The following is a 24456-nucleotide window of genomic DNA, read 5'->3' on the forward strand; positions in this document are numbered from 1 at the left end:
TAAGACAGGACTGGCGATTTAAGGTAAAACTGGGGTATGCTGCTCCTTTGGGGGCAAAGTATGTGGGATTTCTGTGAGTAATCAGTGTCAGGGGCTAGATATCATAGGGGAATGCTTCAGGGGTATTTGGGGTGCACATCTTGTTAACTGCAAGGCAAACAGAGGGCTGGTGTAGCCAGTGGGACATTGAGACCTTTAGTTCAGAGTTCCTGAGGAGATTGCCACGACTAAGGGATTAAGAGCCATGAGTGTCCAAATTTATTTTATTTACAAAATTTGAGTGAAACTTACACTTGCTCATTTATTCAATTGACTTTTCATAGACATGGTGAACCTACTCATTCTAGTGAGTTTCTAAATTAGGCAGACACTCCACATTCATAGCCAATATACAGCCAACATTAAGTGAAGGAACAAATGCCAGTGAAATCTATTACTTTTTATTACTATTTATTATTTTCAACATACATAATTAAAAAGTCACTGAACACACACAGAAAAGAGGACAGAATGAATCTGAGAGTGAACATATATACAACAGTCCAAATATTAGATTTTTTCCATCTTTAAAATCAAGTCGTCACAGATTTTTGTTAGTTCATCATTTTCTTTTGCCTGTTAAGAAGACAAAGAATTAGTGAGTCAAGAACAAACTGCAGCACACATTCATATCATGAAATTGCAGTCACATGAGTCATAGCACTTCTGGAGCTGTGTGGAACAGGAATTCCATTGCAAATGCTCAAATTATGTAAATGCAATAAAGACTTGGAACAAGGCAGCCTAAGGAGGCATCTCTATTAGATTTTGAAGGGTCAGCTACATTATATTGTTTCCTTAACTTTCCAGGCAGTGTCTAAACTTTAGACTGTAGTCTCTGTTAGACTGTTGCACACTTTTGTAAGTTCTCTTTAAAACTAAATAGAAGATACAGCCTTCAACATACCTACTATTGGTGCCTGTTTTTCCACTTCCTAAATGGCTGAAGCAATTCAATGTGGAACTATGTTTATAGCATGGGTGATGCTGGTTCTCAATGCTTTCATTCTCCTAAAGCAAGGAGTATTTAAAAATGCTTCTGTGGTGCTACTAGTTAATCCTTATGACAAGTGGAAACTGTGATCCCACTACACAGAATTTTAAAAAGTTAGTTAAATTTAGAGAAAGTAGGTTGGGTGCGGGACTTCCCTCCACAACAGCTGGACACAGGGGGAAGACAACGTCAGTAGCATCACAGAATTAGTTGCCACTCTGTTCCTTTCAACAGCACTATAGTATCAGTTAAATATAGGAGCAGGATGCTAGTAACAAGCATTGGTTTTGCTGACATACCCAAAGCAGGGAAAAAGCTTTGCATGAATGAGTATTTGAAGAATTTACAATGAGCCACCAATCTTTGGCAAGCCCATTTGTGCCATTAGACACTGCAATAACAATTTACATGCAAATATGAAACCCTGCACTTGCAGATTACTGGATTTTCAGACTTGACTATTCAGGCCATTGAAAAGATGTCAGCCAACAATACTGTCTATTGGATGGTAGTGGTCTACAAGTTTACAGACTGGAACAAGATAGTCCAGGGATTCTCAAGCTGGAGGTTGAGACCCACCCCTCAGGGGGTTATGTTGAGGTATTATATGGGGTGGGTGGGTGGGGGGGGTCCACGGGTTGTCAGCCTCCACCCCAAACCCTGCTTTGCCTCCAGCATTTATAATGGTGTGTTTTTAATGTATAAGGATGGTGGGACAGGCGGGGGGAAAAGGCATGCACTCAGAGGCTTGCTGTGTGAAAGGGGTCACCAGTACAAAAAAAAGTCTGTGCTATTAATATCAAAATGCTTCTAGAACTGATACAGCGCCATCATATTTAAGTCCTATTCCCAGAACAAGGTGTACTGTTCACTTTCAACCTAAACCCGTATTTTAGTTACACCATTTCAACAAAAAGAACAGGAGTACTTGTGGCACCTTAGAGACTAACAAATTTAGTCGTGAGCTACAGCTTTCGTCAGCTACAGCTCACTTCTTCGGATGCATAGAATGGAACACACAGACATGATATTTATACATATAGAGAACATGAAAAGGTGGAAGTATGCATACCAACAGGAAGAGTCTAATCAATTGAGATGAGCTATCATTAGCAGGAGGAAAAAAAACCTTTTGAAGTGATAATCGAGATGACCCATAGAAGGTGTGAGGAGAACTTAACATAGGGAAATAGATTCAATTAGTGTAATGACCCAACCATTCCCAGTCTCTGTTTAGGCCTGAGTTAATTGTATCTAATTTGCATATTAATTCGAGTTGAGCAGTCTCTCTTTGGAGTCTGTTTTGGAGCTGTAGCTCACGAAAGCTCATGCTGAAATAAATTTGTTAGTCTCTAAGGTGCCACAAGTACTCCTGTTCTTTTTGCGGATACAGACTAACACGGCTGCTACTCTGAAACCATTTCAACAGTTCAGCTAGTATCCAGTCTTGGAAGTCTATATATTGTTAATCACTTCTGAGGCTCATCTATGCAAATGAACCCATTATTCACAATAGATCCCTCTGCAAGGGTAGATGGATTGCATTTCTCAGTATCGAAGGGATCTGCCATACCAAAATTTTTATTTTATGTCTCAGACTCCTATTTCACAGTATCAGGGGGTAGCTGTTAGTCTTTAGGGTGTCACCAGACTCCTTGTTGTTTTTGTGGATACAGACTAACAGATTTATTTGGGCATAAGCTTTCATGGGTAAAAACCCACTTCTTCAGATCAAGAAGTGAGGTTTTTTTTACCCACGAAAGCTTATGCCCAAATAAATCTGTTAGTCTTTAAGGTGCCACTGGACTCCCTGCTATTTCACAGTGGTACTCATGAGAACACCAGTTCTGATGCTAGTTTAGAACTTAGCTTATTACAAGTTTAAAACCACTCAAGTAGCAGATACTTAAACTGACCTTTTGTTCAAGGCTTCTTTCTAGAGACTGTACCCTCATTTGTTCTTTACGCAAAGTAGCTTGCAGTGCTACAGACTCCGTCTTGGCTTTGCTCCGTACCTGGGCGATCTCTTCATTTGCTCTGGAATGAAAGTGAGCTAATGTTTAAATCTGACTTAATTCAAAACAGCTAGCAAGTTAGGTTCTTCCACTTTAGAAGTGGTTACAGTATTTTTAAGAGAGGTTTTGAGATTAAGACACTAAAGTGAAATCTTGGTCCATTGAAGTCAAAGAGTTTTGCTTGTGAATTCACCCTACATACAAGGTAAACATCAGGGACTAAGAATGAGAAAGTACTCACTGATGCAGTTTTTCTTCAGCATGTGCCTTCAGGGCTTGATATCTCTGCTCTTCCTTCTTAATCCTTGCAAGATAATCCTCAGCACATTTTTTCAAAGCCTCTTCATTCTATCCCAATATAATGGGAGAGTTCAGTTAATGTCAAGGTGGTTGTTTGCATTTAACCACTTTACCCCATAGGCAGGCAAGACCTTTTTTTTTTAAAACCCCTGCAAAGACCTGTTCAAGAACACAAATACTTAAGGGTAGAGCAGATGTCAGATCTTTCCTCAACACCCAGCCACTTGTTCTCTCCCACCTGTTTTAGACTCACTTATCTTCAAAATGCCAACAAAGGAGAAATTCATCCGTTTGTATCCTCAACTTTATCCCTTCTCTTACCAAAAGCCACCATGTTCTTGAAAGTTTTTCATTCTGTGCCACTTCTATTCATTGAATCAATATACCCCCTACTCTGGCTCAAGCTAAGGCTAAATCCACCCTCTTCCAGGAAAGGCAAAAGATGATGGGGAAAAATTCAGGATTTGGACCCTGCTTCAGCTGAATCAAGTACGAAGCCATGCAGTACAACAAAAGCCACTAGTGAGATGGGAGGAGAAAAGATAAGTTTCCCCTACCACCCCAGACCTGGATTTTAGCAAAGAGACCCCAATATGGCATCAGGCCTCCAGTGACCCGTGTGCTGGAGACGCATAGCAGAGACTGCTATAAAAAGAAGGGTAGGAAGAGAGACACACCCTGCCCCAAAACTTGACCAAAGACACCAGTGACAAATGTGATTTTGAACTTTTAGTTAAAGGAGGTAGGCAAAGTCATTTAAAAAAAAACCCACAACACACAACCCTGGAAATAGGGAAGAGAAGTATATATAAACTCCACCTTCACAAAAACTAATGCAACTTTATGTTTGAGCTGGTCATGACAACATAATACATACTAAACCATAGCTATGGAGTGCCACCAGCACGTCCTTTTTATATAAAGGAGGCAAGTGAATCCAACCTGTCACTAGTACCATAGATTGGACAGTGCACATGTGATGCTACCTTTCTTTCCTCCCACTTATCCCTCAACCTCTTAGTTTACTTTTAAGATCAGACAGAACAAGTGGGTTTAAGTGAGACTCTTTAGAGCAAAGGCCTGGTCCGCCTTGGTTTGTACAGTTCTGGCGCAAGGGAGTCCCAATATAAAAGTTAGGGTCTCCAAGGGCTAATGTAATAGGCAGACTTCTCCTGAACCAGATCCTTCTAGAAGAAATGGTCTTGGCTCATGTGATCACCTAGTCTGACCTCCTGTGGCCTTGGAACCTATGAATAATCCAGAGACAGGCGGTCTTTGGACACATATCTAATCTCCTCCCGAGTCACTCGTTCAATTGTTAATGATAGAAAAGGATGGGATACTGAACTAGGCTGTCTTCAGAGTTGCATCAAAATGTGACAAGATGATATGGAGTACTTTGTTAAAAAACGAAAGGATTTTTTTTTAAAAATACTTACTGCATTTTAAAACATGACTTGAACCTGGTCTACCCCAAGTACTAACATCTTTGAGATGTTAACCAGCCACATTTCTAGGGGGAGTCTAATTTTGACTGTGACCACCTAACACCTAATGTAAAGTGAGAGGTTTTAGAATATCAGCTATTTCCCCAGTCTTGACAGGGCCTTAGTCTTGTTTGGGATTTGGAAGCACAGTACCAGTGTCATTCCATCATCTTACTTTGCGATAGCCTTCTAAAACCTCTTTCTGTTTTTCAAATCGTTTGAAGAGTTCAGAGAAAGACTTCTCCATTGAGTTCAGATCTGACAGAACTTGCTGTTTCTCCTCCAGCATCTTCTGGTTTTCCTTTTTTGAAAGCTCCTTCTGTTTTTGGGCATCCTCTAAAGATGGGGGGAAAAAAAATTTACAAGAGGGCTGGGTGTTTGTTTTTCTTAAAGCAAAGCACCACCTCTTCCCAGTTACTAAAGACATAGGACCAGATGAGCATAATGAGACCTTCCTTACTAAACCTTTAATTCTTATCAGCACATTCGGCCATACTACCTTTCCTGAAGCATTCTCTTTAAAGGACTAAAGGACAAGCATCGTAGAACTGTCATTCTTGTAAATATGAGTCTTCCTTAATTAAGGATTTAATCTAAATTATGCACAGATTTAGCATGCTTACTCTTAAAAGGAGGACTAAATGTATACCCCAAATTAAGTAGTAACAGGGGGGAAAAAAAGCCAAGGCTAAAACAGAGTAAAAGAGGCATCCTTTAAAAATTGGAAGTCAAATCCTATTGAGGAAAATAGAAAGGAGCATAAACTCTTGCAAATCAAGTATAATTAGGTAGGCCAAAAAGAGCAACTAGCAAAAGACTATTTATTTATTTTTTGTTTTTGCTGTTAAATAAAAAGTACATCAGAAGCAGGAAGTCTGCCAAATCAGTAAGACCACTGGACAATTGAGGTGCTAAAGGAGCATTCAGGGAAGACAAGGCCATTGCAGAGAAGCTAAATGAATTTTTTGCTGTAGTCTTCACTGCAGAGGATGTGAGGGCAATTTCTACACCTGAGCCATTCTTTTTAATGGTCAAATCTGAGGAACTGTCTCAGATTGAAGTGTCAATAGAAGTAGTTTGGGAATAACTTGATAAATTAAATAGTGTGTGATCAGGACCAGTTTTGAAGGAACTTGTATGAAATTGCAGAACTACTAACTGTGGTATGTAACCTGTCACTTTTGTACCAGATAACTGGAGGATAGCTAATGTGACACCGATGTTTTTTTTGTTTTGTTTTTTAAGAGACTCCAGAAATGATCCTGGCAATTATAGGCTAGTAAGCCTAACTTCAGTACCAAGCAAATTGGCTGAAACTACAATAAAGAACAGAAATATCAGACCTGGATGAACACAATTTGTTGGGGAGGAGGTGAGATGTATTTTGTAAAGGGAAACAATGCCTCACCAATCTATCTGGATTATTGGGGGGAAGTCAACAAGCATGTGATAAGACGGTTACTCACCTTTGTAACTGTTAGAGATGTGTTGCTCATATCCATTCCAATTAGGTGTGTGCGCGCGTCGCGTGCACGTTCGTCGGAAGATTTTTACCCTAGCAACACTCGGTGGGTCAGCTGGGCGCCCCCTGGAGTGGCGCCGCCATGGCGCCGGATATATACACCTGCCGACCCAAACGCCCCTCAGTTCCTTCTTGCCAGTTACTCCGACAGTGGGGAAGGAGGGCGGGTTTGGAATAGATTTGAGCAACACATCTCGAAGAACAACAGTTACAAAGGTGAGTAACAGTCTTTTCTTCGAGTGCTTGCTCATATCGATTCCAATTAGGTGATTCCCAAGCCTTACCTAGGCGGTGGGGGTCAGAGTGAGATGTTGCAGAATGTAAAACTGCTGAGCCAAAGGCTGCATCATCTCTGGACTGTTGAATGAGAGCATAATGTGAGGCAAAGGTGTGGACCGAAGACCAGGTAGCTGCATGGCATATCTCCTGGATAGGTACACAAGCCAGGAAGGCGGCAGATGAAGCTTGAGCCCTGGTAGAATGCGCGGTGATATGGTTTGGCTCATATTTCTCCAAGCCACAGCAAGTGCGGATGCACGCCGTCACCCAAGATGAGATCCTCTGAGAGGAAACAGGTAGGCCTTTCATTCGGTCTGCTATCGCGACAAAGAGTTGGGGCATTTTCCGAAAGGATTTTGTCCGCTCAATATAAAAAGCGAGTGCCCTACGGACGTCTAGGGAGTGTAATTGCCGCTCCCGTTGCGTTGAGTGTGACTTCGGGGAGAAGACCGGGAGAAAGATGTCCTGGTTAACATGAAAGGCCGAGACCACCTTAGGGAGGAATTCCAGGTGTGGTCACAACTGCACCTTCTCCTTATGAAACACAGTGTACAGGGGGTCCACCGTAAGAGCCCGAAGCTTGGAGACTCGTCTGGCCAATGTAATGGCTAAAAGGAAGGCTGTCTTCCAAGACAGGTAGAGCAGCGAGCAGGTTGCGAAAGGCTCGAATGGGGGAAGACATCAGTTTGGTTAAGACCAGGTTCAGGTCCCAGGTCGGGGCCGGGTGGCGTACTTGGGGGTACAAGCGCTCCAAGCCCTTGAGAAACCTTGAAACAATAGGGTGTGAAAACACGGAACGGCCCCCTTCCCCTGGGTGGAAGGTAGAGATGGCTGCCAGGTGCACCCTCAGCGATGATACTGCTAGGCCCTGCTGTTTGAGATACGAGAGGTAGTCTAAAATAGAGGGGATCGAAACATCAATGGGAGTAAGATTATGTGTTTTGCACCAGCAGGAGAAACACTTCCACTTGGTCAGATACGTTGACCGGGTGGAAGGTTTTCTGCTACCCAGGAGAATTTGTCGTACTGGCGCAGAGCAACACAACTCTGACTGGTTTAGCCAAGCAGCAGCCACGCCGTGAGGTGTAGGGCCTGCAGGTCCGGGTGGCGAAGTCTGCCGTGGTCCTGAGTGATGAGGTCTGGGTGGAGTGGCAGGGCAATTGGGTTGGCTATCGAGAGATCGAGCAGCGTGGTGAACCAATGCTGCTTGGGCCACGTTGGAGCAGTCATGATAAGGTGCGCTCTGTCCCTGCGGAGTTTTAGCAGGACCCTGTGAACCAGCGGGAACGGTGGGAAGGCATAAAGGAGCTGGCCCTTCCATGGCATTGCGCGTGAAGCGAACAGGTCTACGTGGGGAAATCCCCAGTTCTGGAAAACTGAACGAATAACGTCTGGGTGGATCGACCATTCGTGAGAGAGGAAGGGCCTGCTGAGTCGATCCACCAGAGTGTTCCGAACTCCCGGGAGAAAGGACGCTACCAGGTCTATCGAGTGGGCTATGCAAAAGTCCCAAAGGTGCATGGCCTCCTGACAAAGGGGGGAGGATCGTGTCCCTCCCTGCTTGTTTATGTAGTACATGGCCGCTGTGTTGTCTGTAAACACTGAGACACAACGGCCCTGTAAGTGATGCTGGAACGCCTGGCACGCGAGGCGGACTGCTCTCAGTTCTTGGACATTTATGTGTAATGCCATCTCCTGAGGTGACCAGAGGCCCTGAGTACGAATGTGTCTGAGGTGAGCACCCCAGTCCGTCGTTAGGGACATCGAGGGCTGGGGCAGATGGAACAGCAGGCCTGCACACACCAAGCAGGGATCTAGCCACCAGTCTAGGGTGCTCAGGGGAATGGTGACTATCGTGTCTATTGGGTCCCTGCTTGGGCGGTATACCGAGTTGAGCCAAACTTGGAGAGGGCGGAGGTGGAGCCTGGCATATTTGGTTACGAAGGTGTAGGCAGCCAAATGACCCAGGAGACCGAGAACCATGCGAGCCAAGGTCGTTGGGAATTTCTGTAGCCCTCGGATGATTGTTGCCATCACCTGAAAGTGCGGCTGTGGCAAGCAGGCTCTGGCTAGATTGGAGTTCAGGATAGCTCCTATGAATTCCAGCCTCTGCGTGGAAATCAGAGTGGATTTTCCCACATTGATCATCAGGCCTAAGTGGGCCAATAGGTCCTTGACAATGCCCAGATGCTGAGTAACTCATGTCTCGGCGGGCCCTCGGATGAGCCAATCGTCCAGATACGGAAACAGGTGTACCTGACGTCGGCGGAGGTAAGCGGCAACTACGGCCATACGCTTCGTAAAGACCCTTGGGGCTGTAGAAAGACCAAAACGGCAGGACCGTAAACTGGAAGTGCCAACGGTTGGCTATGAAGTAAAGGAATCTCCTGTGCGGAGGAAAAATGGCGATGTGAAAGTAGGCGTCCTTCATATCGAGGGCGGCGTACCAGTCTCCAGGATCCAAGGATGGGATAATGGTCCCCAGGGACACCATGTGGAACTTCAACTTTACCATAAACTGGTTGAGTCCTCGCAGGCCTAGAATAGGTCTGAGACCTCCCTTCGACTTGGGGATTAGGAAATAACACTGGTCTACAATTTTTGAGAAGTCGTCTGCTTCAGAGATAAAATGTGCTATTATGTATTTTGATGTGCTGAATTCAAATATGACAATTAGAAACAGTAGCCAATCAGTTGTTTTAAGTGATGTAAGTTTTTACATTTTATGTCTATGTATATTGTGTAGATAGAGTTTTAATCATAAATTGTAAACCTAGGTCTTTTCATGTGTTTATGGTTGCTTTACATGATAATATTTCACCTGTCCTGTTTATGTAACACTTTAAAAATCAGCAAAAGGGTTATATAAATAAAAATTATGAAACAAAAGGCAAAAAAAAACGTATGTACATAATTTAGTCCTATTCAGTGTCTACTCGGCGCTTCTTGGCTTGTCTCTTGTATTCATTAAATGGAGCATTTCTTGTCACTGTCCAGCAACAGTCTGCAAGCATTGATGGGCTCCATTTGCCCTGATAGCGTTTCTCCATTGTTGCAATGTCCTGGTGAAATCGCTCGCCGTGCTCGTCGCTCACTGCTCCGCAGTTTGGTGGAAAAAAATCTAGATGAGAGTGCAAAAATGTTTCTTTAGTGACATGTTGCAACCAAGGCTTTTGTATGTCTTGAGGAGGTTTTCCACCAACAACCTGTAGTTGTCTGCCTTGTTGTTTCCGAGAAAATTTATTGCCACTAACTGGAAGGCTTTCCATGCCGTCTTTTCCTTGCCACGCAGTGCATGGTCAAATGCATCAACTCGAAGAAGTTCACGAATCTGAGGACCAACAAAGACACCTTCCTTTATCTTAGCTTCACTTAATCTTGGAAATTTTCCACGGAGGTACTTGAAAGCTGCTTGTGTTTTGTCAATGGCCTTGACAAAGTTCTTCATCAGACCCAGCTTGATGTGTAAGAGTGGTAACAAAATCTTCCTTGATTCAACAAGTGGTGGATGCTGAACACTTTTCCTCCCAGGCTCCAATGACTGTCGGAGTGGCCAATCTTTCTTGATGTAGTGGGAATCTCTTGCATGACTATCCCATTCGCAGAGAAAACAGCAGTACTTTGTGCATCCAGTCTGCAGACCAAGCAAGAGAGCAACATCCTTCAAATCACCACAGAGCTGCCACTCATGTTGGTCATAGTTTATGCACCTCAAAAGTTGTTTCATGTTGTCATAGGTTTCCTTCATATGGACTGCATGACCAACTGGAATTGATGGCAAAACATTGCCATTATGCAGTAAAACAGCTTTAAGACTCGTCTTCGATGAATCAATGAACAGTCTCCACTCATCTGGATCGTGAACGATGTTGAGGGCTGCCATCACACCATCAATGTTGTTGCAGGCTACAAGATCACCTTCCATGAAGAAGAATGGGACAAGATCCTTTTGACGGTCACGGAACATGGAAACCCTAACATCACCTGCCAGGAGATTCACTGCTGTAGTCTGGAGCCCAACAGCTCTGCCTTACTCTTGGGTAGTTCCAAATCCCTGACAAGGTCACTCAGTTCACCTTGTGTTATGAGGTGTGGTTCAGAGGAGGAGGATGGGAGAAAATGTGGGTCCTGTGACACTGATGGTTCAGGACCAGAAGTGTCATCCTCTTCCTCGTCTGACTCAAGTGAGAATGATTCTGGTGCATCAGGAACCGGCAGTCCTTCTCCGTGGGGTACTGGGCGTATAGCTGATGGAATGTTTGGATAATGCACAGTCCACTTTTTCTTCTTTGACACACCTTTCCCAACTGGAGGCACCATGCAGAAGTAACAATTGCTGGTATGATCTGTTGGCTCTCTCCAAATCATTGGCACTGCAGAAGGCATAGATTTCCTTTTCCTGTTCAACCACTGGTGAAGATTTGTTGCACAAGAGTTGCAGCATATGTGTGGGGCCCACCTCTTGTCCTGATTTGCAATTTTGCAGCCAAAATAAAGGTGATAGGCTTTCTTAACCATAGTGGTTATACTGCACTTTTGTGATGCAAAAGTCACTTCACCACAAACATAGCAGAAGTTATCTGCACTGTTCACACAAGTACAAGGCATCTCTGCTCACTTTGGCTAAACAGAAATGTGTCCCTTTGCAAAATCAAACACTGACAAATAAAAGAGCACGACACTGTATGATTTCTAGAGCTGATATAGGGCAATTTGTTCAGCAGAGTGATGTAAGCTTCGTTATGATTGCATCATCCATGACTTCTAGAAATAACATGATGCAATTCATATAATATATGATGCAATACCAGCTTCAGATTGCATCATTCATTGTTTTGCCTAAAAAGCAAGTACTGTCCAAACCCAGTCATAGATTTATTCATAGATCCAGTCAAAGATGTATTTTAGTCATTTCTGGTTTAAATTGAGATCCCTTCCCTTTATAACTAACTCACTTATCCTCCGCCATTCCCAAGTCAAGGGTCGTATATACTGACCCAATAGCATAACTTGAAAACTAGAGCCAATCAACAATTTTAAGCATCATTTCTCAGTGACCCAGAATTAGTAAAGTTTGACTACATTTATTTCAGAAGCATTTTGGATGTAGAGCAGTGTAATGGGAGTAAAACCCCTTGCCCCTTTCGTCCATTGGTACCTCGTCTATAGCTCCCATGGCGAGGAGCGTCCGCACCTCTTGCAAGAGGAATTGCTCGTGAGAGGGGTCCCTGAAGAGGGACGGTGTTGGAGGGTGGGAGGATGGGGTTGAAATAAATTGGAGGTGGTAGGCATACTCCACCGTGCATAGGACCCAGCGATCCGAAGTCAACTGGGACCACGCCGGGAGGAAGTAGGAGAGACGGTTGGAGAAGGGTCCTGGCATGTGACTGGTACGCCGCTCTCAGGCGCACCTTCAAAAGTTCGGTTTTGGTCCCGGTGGTGGTTTCGAGGGACCTTGATTTTGGCCCACTTGGGATCCTGAAGGTCACCTGCGACCACCTCGGCCGCGCCGCCTGTTAAAGTCCTGTCTCTGTCTAGGCACAGAGAATGGGCGGTGAGGCTGGGGACAGAAAAGGCCAGCGTTGGGTCACCGGCGTATGCATGCCCAGAGAACGCATTATGACCATGTTGTCTTTCAGGCTTTGCAGCCTGGGGTCAGTCTTTTCGGAGAAAAGGCATTTACCATCAAAAGGCAAGTCCTGGATGGTATACTGCAGCTCCGGTGGGAGGCTTGAAGCCTGAAGCCATGAGATGCGCCTCATGGCAACACCCGAGGCCAGAGTCCTGTCTGCTGAGTCGGCGGCATCCAATGAAGCCTGGAGTGAAGTCCTGGCCACCTTTTTTCCTTCCTCCAAGAGGGCAGCGAACTCTTGGCAGGAGTCCTGAGGAAGAAGCTCCGTAAACTTACCCACACCTGCCCAGGTGTTATAATTAAAGTGGCTAAGCAGGGCTTGTTGATTTGCCACTCGGAGCTGTAGGGCACCGGCAGAGTAAACTTTGCAGCTGAGTAAGTCCATCCGCCGAGCCTCCTTCGATTTCGGGGCTGGCGCCTGCTGGCCATGGCGTTCCCTCTCATTAACAGACTGAACGACCAGTGAGCAGGGAGGAGGATGGATATATAAGTACTCATACCCTTTAGAGGGCACCATATATTTATGCTCGACTCCCCTGGCTGCAGGAGGGATAGAGGCCGGAGACTGCCATAGTGTCCACATTGGCCTGGATGGTCCTAACAAACAGTAAAGCCACATGAGTGGGGGCATCCGCCGACAGTATGTCCACTACCAGGTCCTCTACCTCCGAGACCTCCTCCGCCTGGAGGTTCATGTTAAGCGCTACCCTCCTGAGGAGGTCCTGATAGGCTCTCAGATCTATTGGGGGAGGGCCCAAGGAGGATGTTCCTGCAACCGCCTCATCTGGAGAAGAGGAAGAGGAGATGCCGGGGACAAGCGGGTCCTGTGCGGCCTCTTGCTCTTGGACAAGCTCCTGCTCCAGTGGAACCTGGGAGTCCGGTGGGTGAACTGGGGCGTCCTCCAAAGTAGTCAGAGGGGGATGGCTAATCGTCACCTCTGGCACTCTGTGCTCTGATGGAACAGAGCGGGAAGGCACTACTGGAAGGGCGGGCCTGGTGGTAAGCCCAGGGTGTCCAGAATGACCACTGCTGGGGGCCCTTGGTCCTGAGCCTGGGTCTCTTGGAAGACACTGGTGGGTACCTCAGAGTCATGGTCCTGTGCATAAGAGCTGTCCCCATGGGAAGAACCTGATACGTGTCTGGATGGCCATGGAGGAGCTGAGAAGCCCTGGGCGGAGCCTTTGCCTCCAGCAGACCTCGCTCTACCCGGCACCGGGGACCGGTACCAGGAGGCATAGCAGTACCGGGAACGAGATCGAGACCTGCGACTGGAGCGGTACCCGGAGGTTGACCGAGATCTTGAGGCTCGACATTGAGAGCGGCTACGGGAGTCACAGTGCCTGGAGCGGTGCCGAGAGTGACGGGCCGGCGAACAGGATACTGAACGACGCCGCGAGTGCGACCAGTACCGATGAGGAGAACGGTGCTGGGACTGCGAACGGCATCAGGAGCGGGAGCGCCGGCGGGACTGAGAACGTCTGCGGGACCGTGATTGGGAACAGTGCCGCTCTGGTGTGCCAACAGAGGCCACTCCAGGGGGCACCAGGCCGACCCACCGAGTGTTGCTAGGGTAAAAATCTTCCGACGAACGTGCACGCGGCGTGCGCACACCTAATTGGAATCGATATGAGCAAGCACTCGAAGAACCAGTTAATATAGTATACTTGGACTTTCAGAAAGTCTTTGACAGCGTCCCTCACTAAAGGCTCTTAAGCAAAGTAAGCAGTCATGGGAAAGATGGCAGGTCCTCTCATGGTTAAAAGAAAGGAAACAAAAAGGGTAGATTCATAAATGGTCAATTTTCATAATGCAAAAATATAAATAGTGTCCCCTAAGGATCTGTTCTGGGACCAGTGCTGTTCAATATATTCACTGTTGACCTCTTTTTCCAGATTTATGAAGTGGCAAAATTTGCAGAGGATACAAAATTACTCGATAGTTAAGTCCAAAGCTAACTGAAGCATTACAAAGGGATCTCTTAAAACTGGGTGACTGGGAAACCAAATGGCATATGAAATTCAGGTGTTGATAAATGCAAAGTATTGCACATTAGAAAATATAATCCAAACAATACATGCAAAATGAGGAGTAGGTCTAAGTTAGCCATTATGACTCAAGAAAAATCTTAGGTCATTATGGATTGTTCTCTGAAAACATCCAGTCAATGTGCAGTGGCAGTCAAAAAAAAAAAGCCTTTTCCCTCTTAGAAAAGAGATGACCAAGGAGGGGAGGGGGCATGACGGAGGTCTATAAAATCTTGAATGGTGTGGAGAAAGTGAATAAGGAATTATCGGAAGACAGGAAACTGGGTTAGATTGACCACTGGTCTGACCCAGTATAGCCACTCTCATATTCTTATGACTCCAGATACAAGCTTTTGGCTGACGTGTTAATGGATGCCTTTGCAATTTAGAAGTCACATATACAAACTACAGTTGAAACAAGAAGTGTCCACCAGAGGGTTCCACTGACATTTAGTCAGAAGTGATATGGCTGTGTGTAATCTACAGAAGTGGAACATATTATTGTTCTCGTTTAGTATCAAGCTGTGGACATTGCTTAGTAAGCAACTGGAACTTGTAGCTTCCAACGGACCATCTTGAGTTGAACAGCTATGGGCCATATTGCAGCCATTACTGTGCATGCCTCAGTTAGGTACAAATCAGGAATCTACCTTGCTACACACGTGTCTGTACAAGTCAAGCAAACATGCAAGTATCCTAGTTGTGTAATTAAGATTAATACAACTGTACACACTCTACTTAAGAAATCTGTCCATAAACACATAACTTTTCCAGCTCTGATCTCTGTTCCAAGGATTCAGTATGATACAAGTATAACATGTAATGCAGTATTGACAGCATGACTAAAGTACTAGCCAGAAGAGTGCTAGATAGTCTTGTGTCAAAAAGCCAGCTATACATTTAGCGTGCTTCAGGTCTAAGCAAAAGCCTCTCACAAGTAGTGTTCCATTTACTCAGTATACTTACCCATCATTTGGGTTATTGTACCTTCAAACTCTGCAACAATTTTTCTAAAAAACAATATTGAATATACATTAGACAAAGTAATCAAAAGCAGTAAGTCAAGCTGTACAATTAGCAGGCACTTACCCCATTTCCAGGTATTCCATATAAAGCCTGTCATATTTCTTTTTCCATTCTAAAACTTCCATCTGCTTTTCTTGAACCTTAAAAAAAAATTATAAAAATATAAAACAGGGATTGAGATAAACTGACATTCAGAACAACTTGAAGGGTAACTTAAGGAGGTGTTGACAGAAGGTAAAGTTTTCCCTATGGACACTATTTCATAAGTGTCAGTTATGGCAGAAAGCTCTAGTACAAATCACAGTCAGAGACAGATCAGTAGACTGAGTGATGTGTTATCACTAGTTTCATGGTTCACTGTAATATTCAACATTTCTAAATAAAAAAAGATTCACACATTGTTTTAAAGCGGATTACAAGTGACCTTCCGATGCTATCCCTGTACATGCAGCACTGGTGTTTGTTGCACCACACAGCAAGACTAAGTTTACTATTTCTTCATACATTGATCACAGACTTGTTTTTCCCCCCCAAGTAGACTTCCCCTAATTTGTGATATAGGGCATCTTCTTACTCCCTCACTGTTCAGGGTTTTACACTATTGACTCTCACACCATGCAGCCAGTTTTTAATCTATTCAGGTCAATGTCAATTTGCAGGTTGAATCAATCTTTGTGTTCACACAAATTTGGAGGGAACAAGGATAACCTTACATTCTCAGACAAGTTATATTAAGATGGAATTACAGTTGAGAACAAAAACAAAAAAAAACACCACCACCACATTAGCTATGTAGGAACTATCTTAGTGGCAAGCATTATAACCCCAGGAAATTCACAGTCTTAGTTTAGAATGGTTGGCTCTCTTTTAAGTTATAAAATGCACAGTTAAGGCCTCCAGACAAACATGACTCGGTCCTATAGTGAAGCCATGCAATAACCATGAAGTTATATTAGTGTTTGTGGCTCCAGATTAGAAGAAACTGCTTTGTAAAGATAAGCTTTTCCCCCCGCTCATGTCACTACAAGGCATTTAAAAAACAAAACTAAAACAAAACAAACCAACCACACACCACCTTCCTCCTTCAGAGAAAAACTCATCAAGAACTGTCTTTTCAAGGCATCTATCATTTCTTGTTCTTGTCACAAATATTGCTCTTGGAAAAATATAGCCTCTGCCTCCCACTGGAGTCACTCCCAGTGGGGAACAAACTGTCTAAGCCTGGGATGCACCATCTTTTCTATCTGGAAGAAGAGCGGAAACACTAAAAAGTGCTGATGGACTGTAGGTACTGGCCATCTTTACTAAGGACATTCTGTACCCTTAGCCCTATTGTTCTCAATGGGACTTGCCAATTTGAAAACCTTTGCTGAAGAAATTCTACGAAGACAAGGAAAAGCAACTATTAAATCTGAAATTTCACTTTACAAAAGCTATCCATATACAAAGCACACCTCCACCAGTTTATGTAACTAGACAACACCTGAGCAGAGATAATTTGGGACAAGCGATATGTAAGAAATGAGCTCTCTTTGACAAAAGTATCTTTTAAGATGGATGTTTAAACTAAATTCTACAATTTATTCAGTATTTTAAGAGCAAGTGCAGTAATTTAGAGATGGCTACACTGTTCATAAATTAGCACTGAATCCCTGTTTCATGACAAGCACGTTTTGTAGCATGAAGGGCAGCGGTCGCATTAATATTACTCCTTGGCCCCTCCAACAACAAAAATGGGAGCCAACCTGTGGCTTCATCTGCCATAACCTGGCTCTCTTTAAGGATCTTTCACCATGGCCGATTGCTCCTCTGAAATATGGTCCCCCACCATCTGTAGCTCAATACAGCTGGCCGACTTTGTTCATTTTCCCCTCCACACTGCTTGCCCAGGATCAAGTTGCTGAGGCAAGTGCCATCTTGCTTCACTCTTACCAAAGCTTGTTTTGGAATGAAAATTACATTAGTCCCTTTATGTAGGAGTTTAAAATTTCTCTGAAGGCACCAAACAAGGCAAAAGGTCTCTTGCTAGTAAAGTCTCCTGGATGGAGCCTACTTAAAGCAAGGTAGTAAGTCTAGAAGATTTGACACATGGGGTATGGCAGGTCTATCTCCAACTCTGAAGATGCTTGTGCAGGCTACTCTACCCATGTAAGAAACAAGCAGTAACTCATTAGGAATGGGACACTACTTCAAAACCTAAAGGAGCAGGGGATGGGGGGAGAGAGAAGAGAGAACAACAAGTATTGAAACAGATGCCCAGTATATGCTGAGTAACTAAAAGAGGGGAAATGTTATAATGACAAGCCTTTTCAAAGTAAGTGCCATATTCCTAAAGGCTTTTAAAGCTTTCTTCTTACCTCTAGTTTAACTGTTTCAACAGCTGCATCCATATCTTTTTGGCTATATTTCAGCACTTCTATAATAGCGTCAACTGCAGTGTTGATTGGCACAGCAAAAGGAGAGAGCGGTGAAGCGTTACTAGTTGAGATATCTGGAATTAGAGGAACTGTATCCTTTGTGGAGAAGAAAAAAAAAGTTTGAGTGGCTACCACATCAGCTACACGAGAATCTATTCAGATTATCTCACATTATTTTAACCCCAAAACTATCCCCATAAACTGCTTAATCATTTTTCTAGCTTGACAAACTACTATAGGTATATTGCGATGCAGCACACTGTACTATTTGCCTATTCATGAACAGCAGATAGAGAAACAGCTCTCCTCCGCCCCACAGCAAGTTTAGCATTACTGCTGGGCAAACAAACCTACATCCACATAAAAAGAGTTATACAAGGACAGTCAAGTTTAAAACTTTACATTTAATTGTAGAATTTGGCACAGAGTGCTGCTTATTCAAGAAACAGAGGAACTGCAGTGAAAACCCATTTCTCATCTTACATGGGGTCAGCTGTATGAGAAAAGAATGCTTTGACTGAAATGGGAATTTGAGATGCCTCCAGGGACTAAAAGGCAACATGTAATGACACCAGTCTACGAGTCCACTATCCAAGAACAAGCCTGGTTTAGTGTTTAACATCAGAAACATTGCACGCGATTAATAGCGCCAATTTTCAGAGATATGATCAATGCTATTAGGCATCAGAGAACCATTTAATTAAGTTTAGTTTAAAGGATCATGTACAGAATGCTTCTCGTCATACAAGGTTTTGTAAGAATTTAGCTTAAGGTTATGGTAAGCAAGGGAGATTCTCTCCCTCCCCAGAGGACCAGTGCTTAGTGTTGGAATTTCCTCCTTATCCTGAATTGCTGTACTCAGACACACAATATCTTAGCACAATTTTAAGCCAAACAAATACGTTAAGATTGTAACATTTAACTGCTCTCTAGGAAGAGATGACCCTAGACATTAGAAATTCAGGGTGTGGAAGACATTTTTAGAGATTTGTTTTTACTTGCCATAGTAAAACAAAAGCTCCAACAAAAATGCTATTATATAGCACAATTATAGGGCAGAAGCCTCCTCACCAGAGTCACTATCAAGCTTGTTTTGACATCAATGGTAACAGTTCGCTTAATCATTAAAAATTAAATTAAATTAGTTTTAATACCCAGTATTGGGGCTAGAAAATATTGTAAATATGAAGATCCTTGTGAATGGGCCAACTGCCTCTTGAGCACCCATTCATGGCCTGAGATTATTCTGCCAGTACCTGGCTCTACTAACAGTTTTGCCACTGTCAATCAAGCTACCTAAACAAATTCTATGGTTCAGCACAACCCTCCTTGGGGATTGTTTTATCAGAGTAATCAAAAATAATGAAGTTCTCAAACCTCCATCAAGGCTGCACTCTGCTGAGCGTCTCCTAGGCCTTCCCTACCTGATGCACTTTTCCCTAAAGACTCAGGATTCCATGCTGGAACCTGCTCACTCCCAGCAATCTCTAGTCTCTCTCCCTGAGCACTCCCCTTTCTGCAGCTTCTTGCTGCTTTTTATAAAGGAATCTGCTCCTCCATCTACAGCTGATTCCACTAACTAAACCCTACATCCCATCTGAGGTGTCGCAGGCAGGGCTAGTTGTACAGGGCTGGCCCGCTAACTAACTTTAAAAACTGAGTGTTAAAGGTTAATTTCAATTTTGGAATAGCATGGGGTTCTGATCCTGTGGATCCTGCCAAGACTACACCAATGGGAACGATAGTGCCTGGGGCAGCCCTCACTGACCCCAAAGGGTCAGCCACATTACCAGGTCAGCATAGGTTTGGATCTTACCCAAAATACCATGCTGCCAGCCAATCCTTTAGTGTCTAAAACTAAAGGTTTATTATAAAGGGGAAAAAAGAAAGAACCAGAAGAAAGATGTTAAAGGGTAAGACAGTTACATACATACAAAGACTTCAAAGTCCATATATTAGGCTCCTAGCAGTATTGGTGATATGCTGGCTTGAAAGTCCCTCTGGAATACATTCACAGATGGGTTATTTAGTCCTTTATTCAGAGCTTCCGTTTGTAGCAAAGTTCCTCCAGAGGTAAGAAGCAGGATTGACCCAAAATGGAGAAGATGCAGCTGCCTTTTTAAGAGTCTTTTGCCATGCAGCTTGTGCTTCCTTTGTTTCAAACATACTCTGCCCTGCACATGGCTTGGAAGCCTTTTCTGTCCATTGGCATGCCCCTGCATGCCTTGTTGAGTCATAAGGTGTATCCCCTTACCCTCTCTCAATGGGTCAGTTGTTTAGCTGATGGTCCTTAATAGGCCATCAAGCAGACTAGGCTGTCTAGGGGTGTCACTATCTGCAGGTGTCACCCAGAAGCATAGCACAATATAGACATACATATCTATAACTTATAATAAACACAAATGAGCTAATCAGATCTGGCAAATAACATTTTTGCCGATAGCTTACATGGCATATCTCGCATAACTCATTACAATATAGATATTCATAATATCCTCGAGTGTACTCCAGATTCCATACATTGTCACAGCTCCTTTGTCATTTTAAAACTCAGAGGCAACCTATATGTATTAAGCCATTTAAAGTCTCTTGGCAATACTTGTAATGCCATTCATCCAGTACAGAGTGAATGCATATGCCCTATTTAAGGGTACTGGCAATTGTAACACCAACACTAACCCACAGCAGTGCAGGAACACTAAGCAGGCAAGAAGTTGATAAAGGTTGTCTATTCTTCCCACTAGAAGAATTCATCCAAAAATCTACTAACATGAAAATTGACATGTTTATGATTCACTTACTGGAGCTGGGAAAGTTCCCAGAAGATCCAGTCCTTTAGGCTTTTCTTCATTTTGAAGAGATTTCACTGCAGGCTTTGGAGTTTCCAAAGGCAGTCTACTGAAGTCAGAAAGAGGACTAAAAACAAACAAATAGTTAAAATTAGAGTGTGTTCAAAATCAAATTTATGGGGTATAATTTAGATTAAAATCTTTACTTACCCACTTTGAAATGGTGCATTGATTACACATGTGCTTATTGTTTCAGTAGTACCAGGAGCCAGCTTTTTGGGGCTGTCTCTCAGCAGAGGGTCAAACTTCAAATACAATGATTGCTTCCTCAAAGCAGACTCTTTAAACTGGGGAGAGATAGGTGAGAGATTACTCACATTGAAGGATGTGTTACTTTGTAGCATAGCCAACCCTGAAACTCCAAGTGATGTGCTCTCTCCAGAAGATGGGCTTATTCAAGCCTCAGCCTTGGCTAGGCTGCCAACAAGGACAGCAGCTAGGGTGGGGCTGGGGGTGGGTGTGGGTGTGGGTGTGGGTGCAGGTGCAGAATCATGTGAAAGACTGAGCTCAACCCATTGTCTCGATCAACTCATGAAATGGTACATTAACGGCTACTCCCAACTGGGCCACATTTGAACCTTCAGCCTAGCGGAGAAAGGCTTAGATCTTATTGTTCTCTCCCCATCCCTACTCTTGAGCCAACAAGTTTAACGGCTTAAATATTAAATACTTACTGAGGATGTACCAAATTGTTCCAGGTAGTCTATTTCTATGCCCATTCCTAGAACTGGAAAGGACAAATATTAATAAAAGTGATTTAATGCTGTCATACAGTTGCTAATAGAACAGGATGGAAAGTGTCATTGATATGAAACTGATGGAAAGCAAAGGGAAAAATCCTGTCCCCCTGTTAGATTAAGTTGTTAGCAGGAGAAAAGAACTGTAAACTTCAGCCTAGAAGGGAAAGAGTTGGCATCTTTAAAAAAAAAAAAAAAAAACACCACACACCACCCAACACCCACCCAACCCCACCTCTCCTCTCAAAACTCAGGCTATTTATTTATTGGGGGGTGGGGGGGTGGTTAAACACAATGATTCAAGTATCTTGATGTAGTTGAAAAGCTTGTGTGCATCTTTAAGTTTAACATGGAGGTATCCTCAAGAATGGACATGCTGCTCTTCTATGAGCTCTCCCTTCTTTTAGTATATTGTTGACTGTTCAATCTATGCACGGATTTACACACACAGCTGCTATTACCATAGTCATTGTTTTCCCAAATGATCCACCAACCCGAGTATTAAGAGGTTTATGATAGATTGTAAAAGGGGAACAAGTAAACAATGTGCAATGATAGACCTAGCCCTCTAGTTTTGAGTGTACACAGTCTTTTGAGTTATGCAGCATACCATAGGAGTTTATTTTTTAATAAAATTGCAATTCTGCACTTGATTTCTCTATTTAAAAAGGTATGAAAGTGCAGAAAGGCCATTTGTACTATAACAACAAGCACAGGGTGGGTGCTATGAGTTTATATGACATAAGTGTCAAGATTGTTCAATAGGTTTGTGTTTTGTATAGCTGGCACTTTGGTAATGTGTGTTTTTATGAATGGAAAAGAGTAATTCTGAACATAATGTGCTTTTCTAATGTTACAACCTGCCAAGTCACTAAACAGGTGCAGTGGTATTGTTTAGATTACAACTGGATTTGGCCCCTGGTTATTTAGTGTCAATTGCTCGAGGGGACAATGTCAACATGAGATCTAGTCAGTTTTTGAAGGGGGAAGGGAGGAAAGGGGAAAAAAAAAAAAGTATTTTTGGATACTCCACCAGCTCCAACAACCCTGCCAGTTTTGGTGACCTTAATTACTCCTCTCTCCCACCCCCCCAACTTTAGAAAAAAAAAAGCTATTTGGTTGTACATGCACAAAGGAAACAGTCAAAGGAAACTATTAGAGGGAAACTGACCGTAAACAATGCTTTCAAGGGTTAGTGTAACAAATCTTTTCTTTAAATGTCTGTCAGTTTCAATAATCTTAAGATAAGTTACCTGTCTGAATTTAAGGATTGTCCCTTTAAAGATAGGCAGGATGAAACATTAAGAACTAGCATGAAATAGATGTTAACATGTGTGTCCAGGTCTGTTGCAGCACCTCTTACCTTCTGTTGAGGGTCTGAAGTACTCTTCAGACTCAGTGACTACTGTTGGATCATTTATATCAACTGCCATTTCAATTTTCTTGCAATTGGCTTCATGTTCTTCATCAGCCAAAGGGGATGTTCCACTGCCAATTAAAGGCAAGTTATCTCGACTGTGGGCATCAACTGGTGAGGTATTTGAGCTTGTTTTTTTCTCCTGGAAGGCAGACATACACTTAGTTTGTAATATGGAACACTGGGAGTATGAGTGGCATAGTGTATTTATGGCACTTAAACACATTAGTGATGGTTAAATCAGTTTGTTATACAACAGTTAAAAGGGTTAGCCAGAATAGAATCCATGGGAACATTTCAACAGCAGCAGGAATTTGTTAACCCAATACATTGTGTTAATCCTCATCAGGCAGAGCTGCATTTTATCAGATTCCCCACCCTTGATTTAAGTTTTCAGCCTCTGCACTTTATGCTGTCAACTAAATCAAGAGATTTTAGATAGATATGTTCCATGATACTGACTTGATCCCTTCATTTATGTCAGGCTGAGTTTATGAATTTGCACAGACAGGGCCCAACCCCTCTTTTCATCGGTTTTTAAAAATCAATTTTGTTTTCACTGTAGAAGTATGAGGATCTGTAAGAGTTACAGTTATAGGCTGAAGGGAATGCAAGAAGGGGAGAAGAGCAACTTTATTAGAAATAGAAAACTACTTTAACTTAACGGTTTTACCAAGAACTGGATATCTTAAATATAGATACACATTACCATAGTTAGTTCTCTTGTAGATTCCTCTTCAATTTCTGCTTGAGCTACAGACTTGTCTTCATCTTTGCTTGGTTTTTCTTCAGGGAAGCTACTAAAACAGTTGAAGTCATAGTAATCTAGTCAGTTCAAAGGTCTAAACATGTTCCTAGATCTGGCTAAGAGTCATTTAAGCATAGGAAGTTTGACAGCTTGCCTTACCCCCACTCCACCACTGATATAATGGTCTCTAAATAGCAACAAGCTCTCCATTAACGAACAATCAGCAGGTAAGAATGAATTTACATAGTATTCTAGCTTTCCTAGGAGAGGTATCATGGATGTACAGAAAGTCATGACTGCCACAGAATGGCCAAACAGCCTTTTCCATTAACAAAAAGCAGGGAGATTAGATTTAAAGGAGTTTCTACTTCTAAAACCTGTGGCATTTCTGTGAAAACAGCTCTGTTTGAGTTAAACCCCAGAACACATGGGTTTCCCACCCTCCCCTTAACATGGTCTAATATCAGTAGCAAAGTTTTTATGGACACTCCATAAAGCCACACTGTAGCAGTCCAATACTTTAGCTGATGGCAGTGTAAATTTAATATTTATCCTAAGTTTAACAGAGTAATAGATGGCTCTGTATGTGTGACCAGGATAGTGCACACATTACTCATTCCTGTCAAATGAACGTATCAAATAAAACAGATTCTACTCTGGATAAACAGCTAGTTGTTTCCAATATGTTCCGTAGTAAAGTTGTTGGCATATAAGTGGTTAAAACTGGACTTCAAAACTCAACACCCTACCCCCTAAAATTAACTAGAGGAAGAAAGCTCCAGTCCCTTGATATTACTACTTTTTCTTCCAACTTCAGATTTTGTGAGAAGCATTTATATTACAGATCGTGTTCACAACGAGAAAGCAGTGTTAACTCCCTATTATAGAATAATAGGATGAACAAGAGTGTCATTTCAGGGGGCCATTTAGGGATCTGGGGCAAAAATCTGTCTGGGGACTGGTCCTGCTT

At 43.0% G+C, this 24456-nt stretch overlaps 1 protein-coding gene across 2 annotated transcripts in view; it reads right to left on the bottom strand.

Annotated features, from left to right (window-relative positions):
* Nucleotides 1-424: 424 nt before the first annotated feature.
* TACC3 (transforming acidic coiled-coil containing protein 3) overlaps nucleotides 425-24456 on the bottom strand; it is a 33855-nt gene continuing 9823 nt past the window's right edge. Inside the window, exons 5-16 of one of the 2 annotated variants that reach the window (XM_039541289.1) lie at nucleotides 23448-23535; nucleotides 22685-22880; nucleotides 21259-21311; nucleotides 20735-20871; nucleotides 20537-20651; nucleotides 17676-17831; nucleotides 15382-15458; nucleotides 15259-15302; nucleotides 5011-5171; nucleotides 3290-3396; nucleotides 2950-3070; nucleotides 425-615 (exon numbers count right to left, since the gene is read on the bottom strand). In XM_039541289.1, the coding sequence (XP_039397223.1) occupies nucleotides 550-615; nucleotides 2950-3070; nucleotides 3290-3396; nucleotides 5011-5171; nucleotides 15259-15302; nucleotides 15382-15458; nucleotides 17676-17831; nucleotides 20537-20651; nucleotides 20735-20871; nucleotides 21259-21311; nucleotides 22685-22880; nucleotides 23448-23535 (1321 nt within the window). In that variant the 3' untranslated portion in view covers nucleotides 425-549. Of the gene's footprint in view, nucleotides 616-2949; nucleotides 3071-3289; nucleotides 3397-5010; nucleotides 5172-15258; nucleotides 15303-15381; nucleotides 15459-17675; nucleotides 17832-20536; nucleotides 20652-20734; nucleotides 20872-21258; nucleotides 21312-22684; nucleotides 22881-23447; nucleotides 23539-24456 lie in introns of both variants that reach the window. The other variant, XM_039541288.1, reaches the window with a different exon arrangement.

This window comes from Mauremys reevesii, linkage group 5 (genome assembly GCF_016161935.1).
Source record: "Mauremys reevesii isolate NIE-2019 linkage group 5, ASM1616193v1, whole genome shotgun sequence".
NCBI classification, from domain to species: Eukaryota; Metazoa; Chordata; order Testudines; family Geoemydidae; genus Mauremys; species Mauremys reevesii.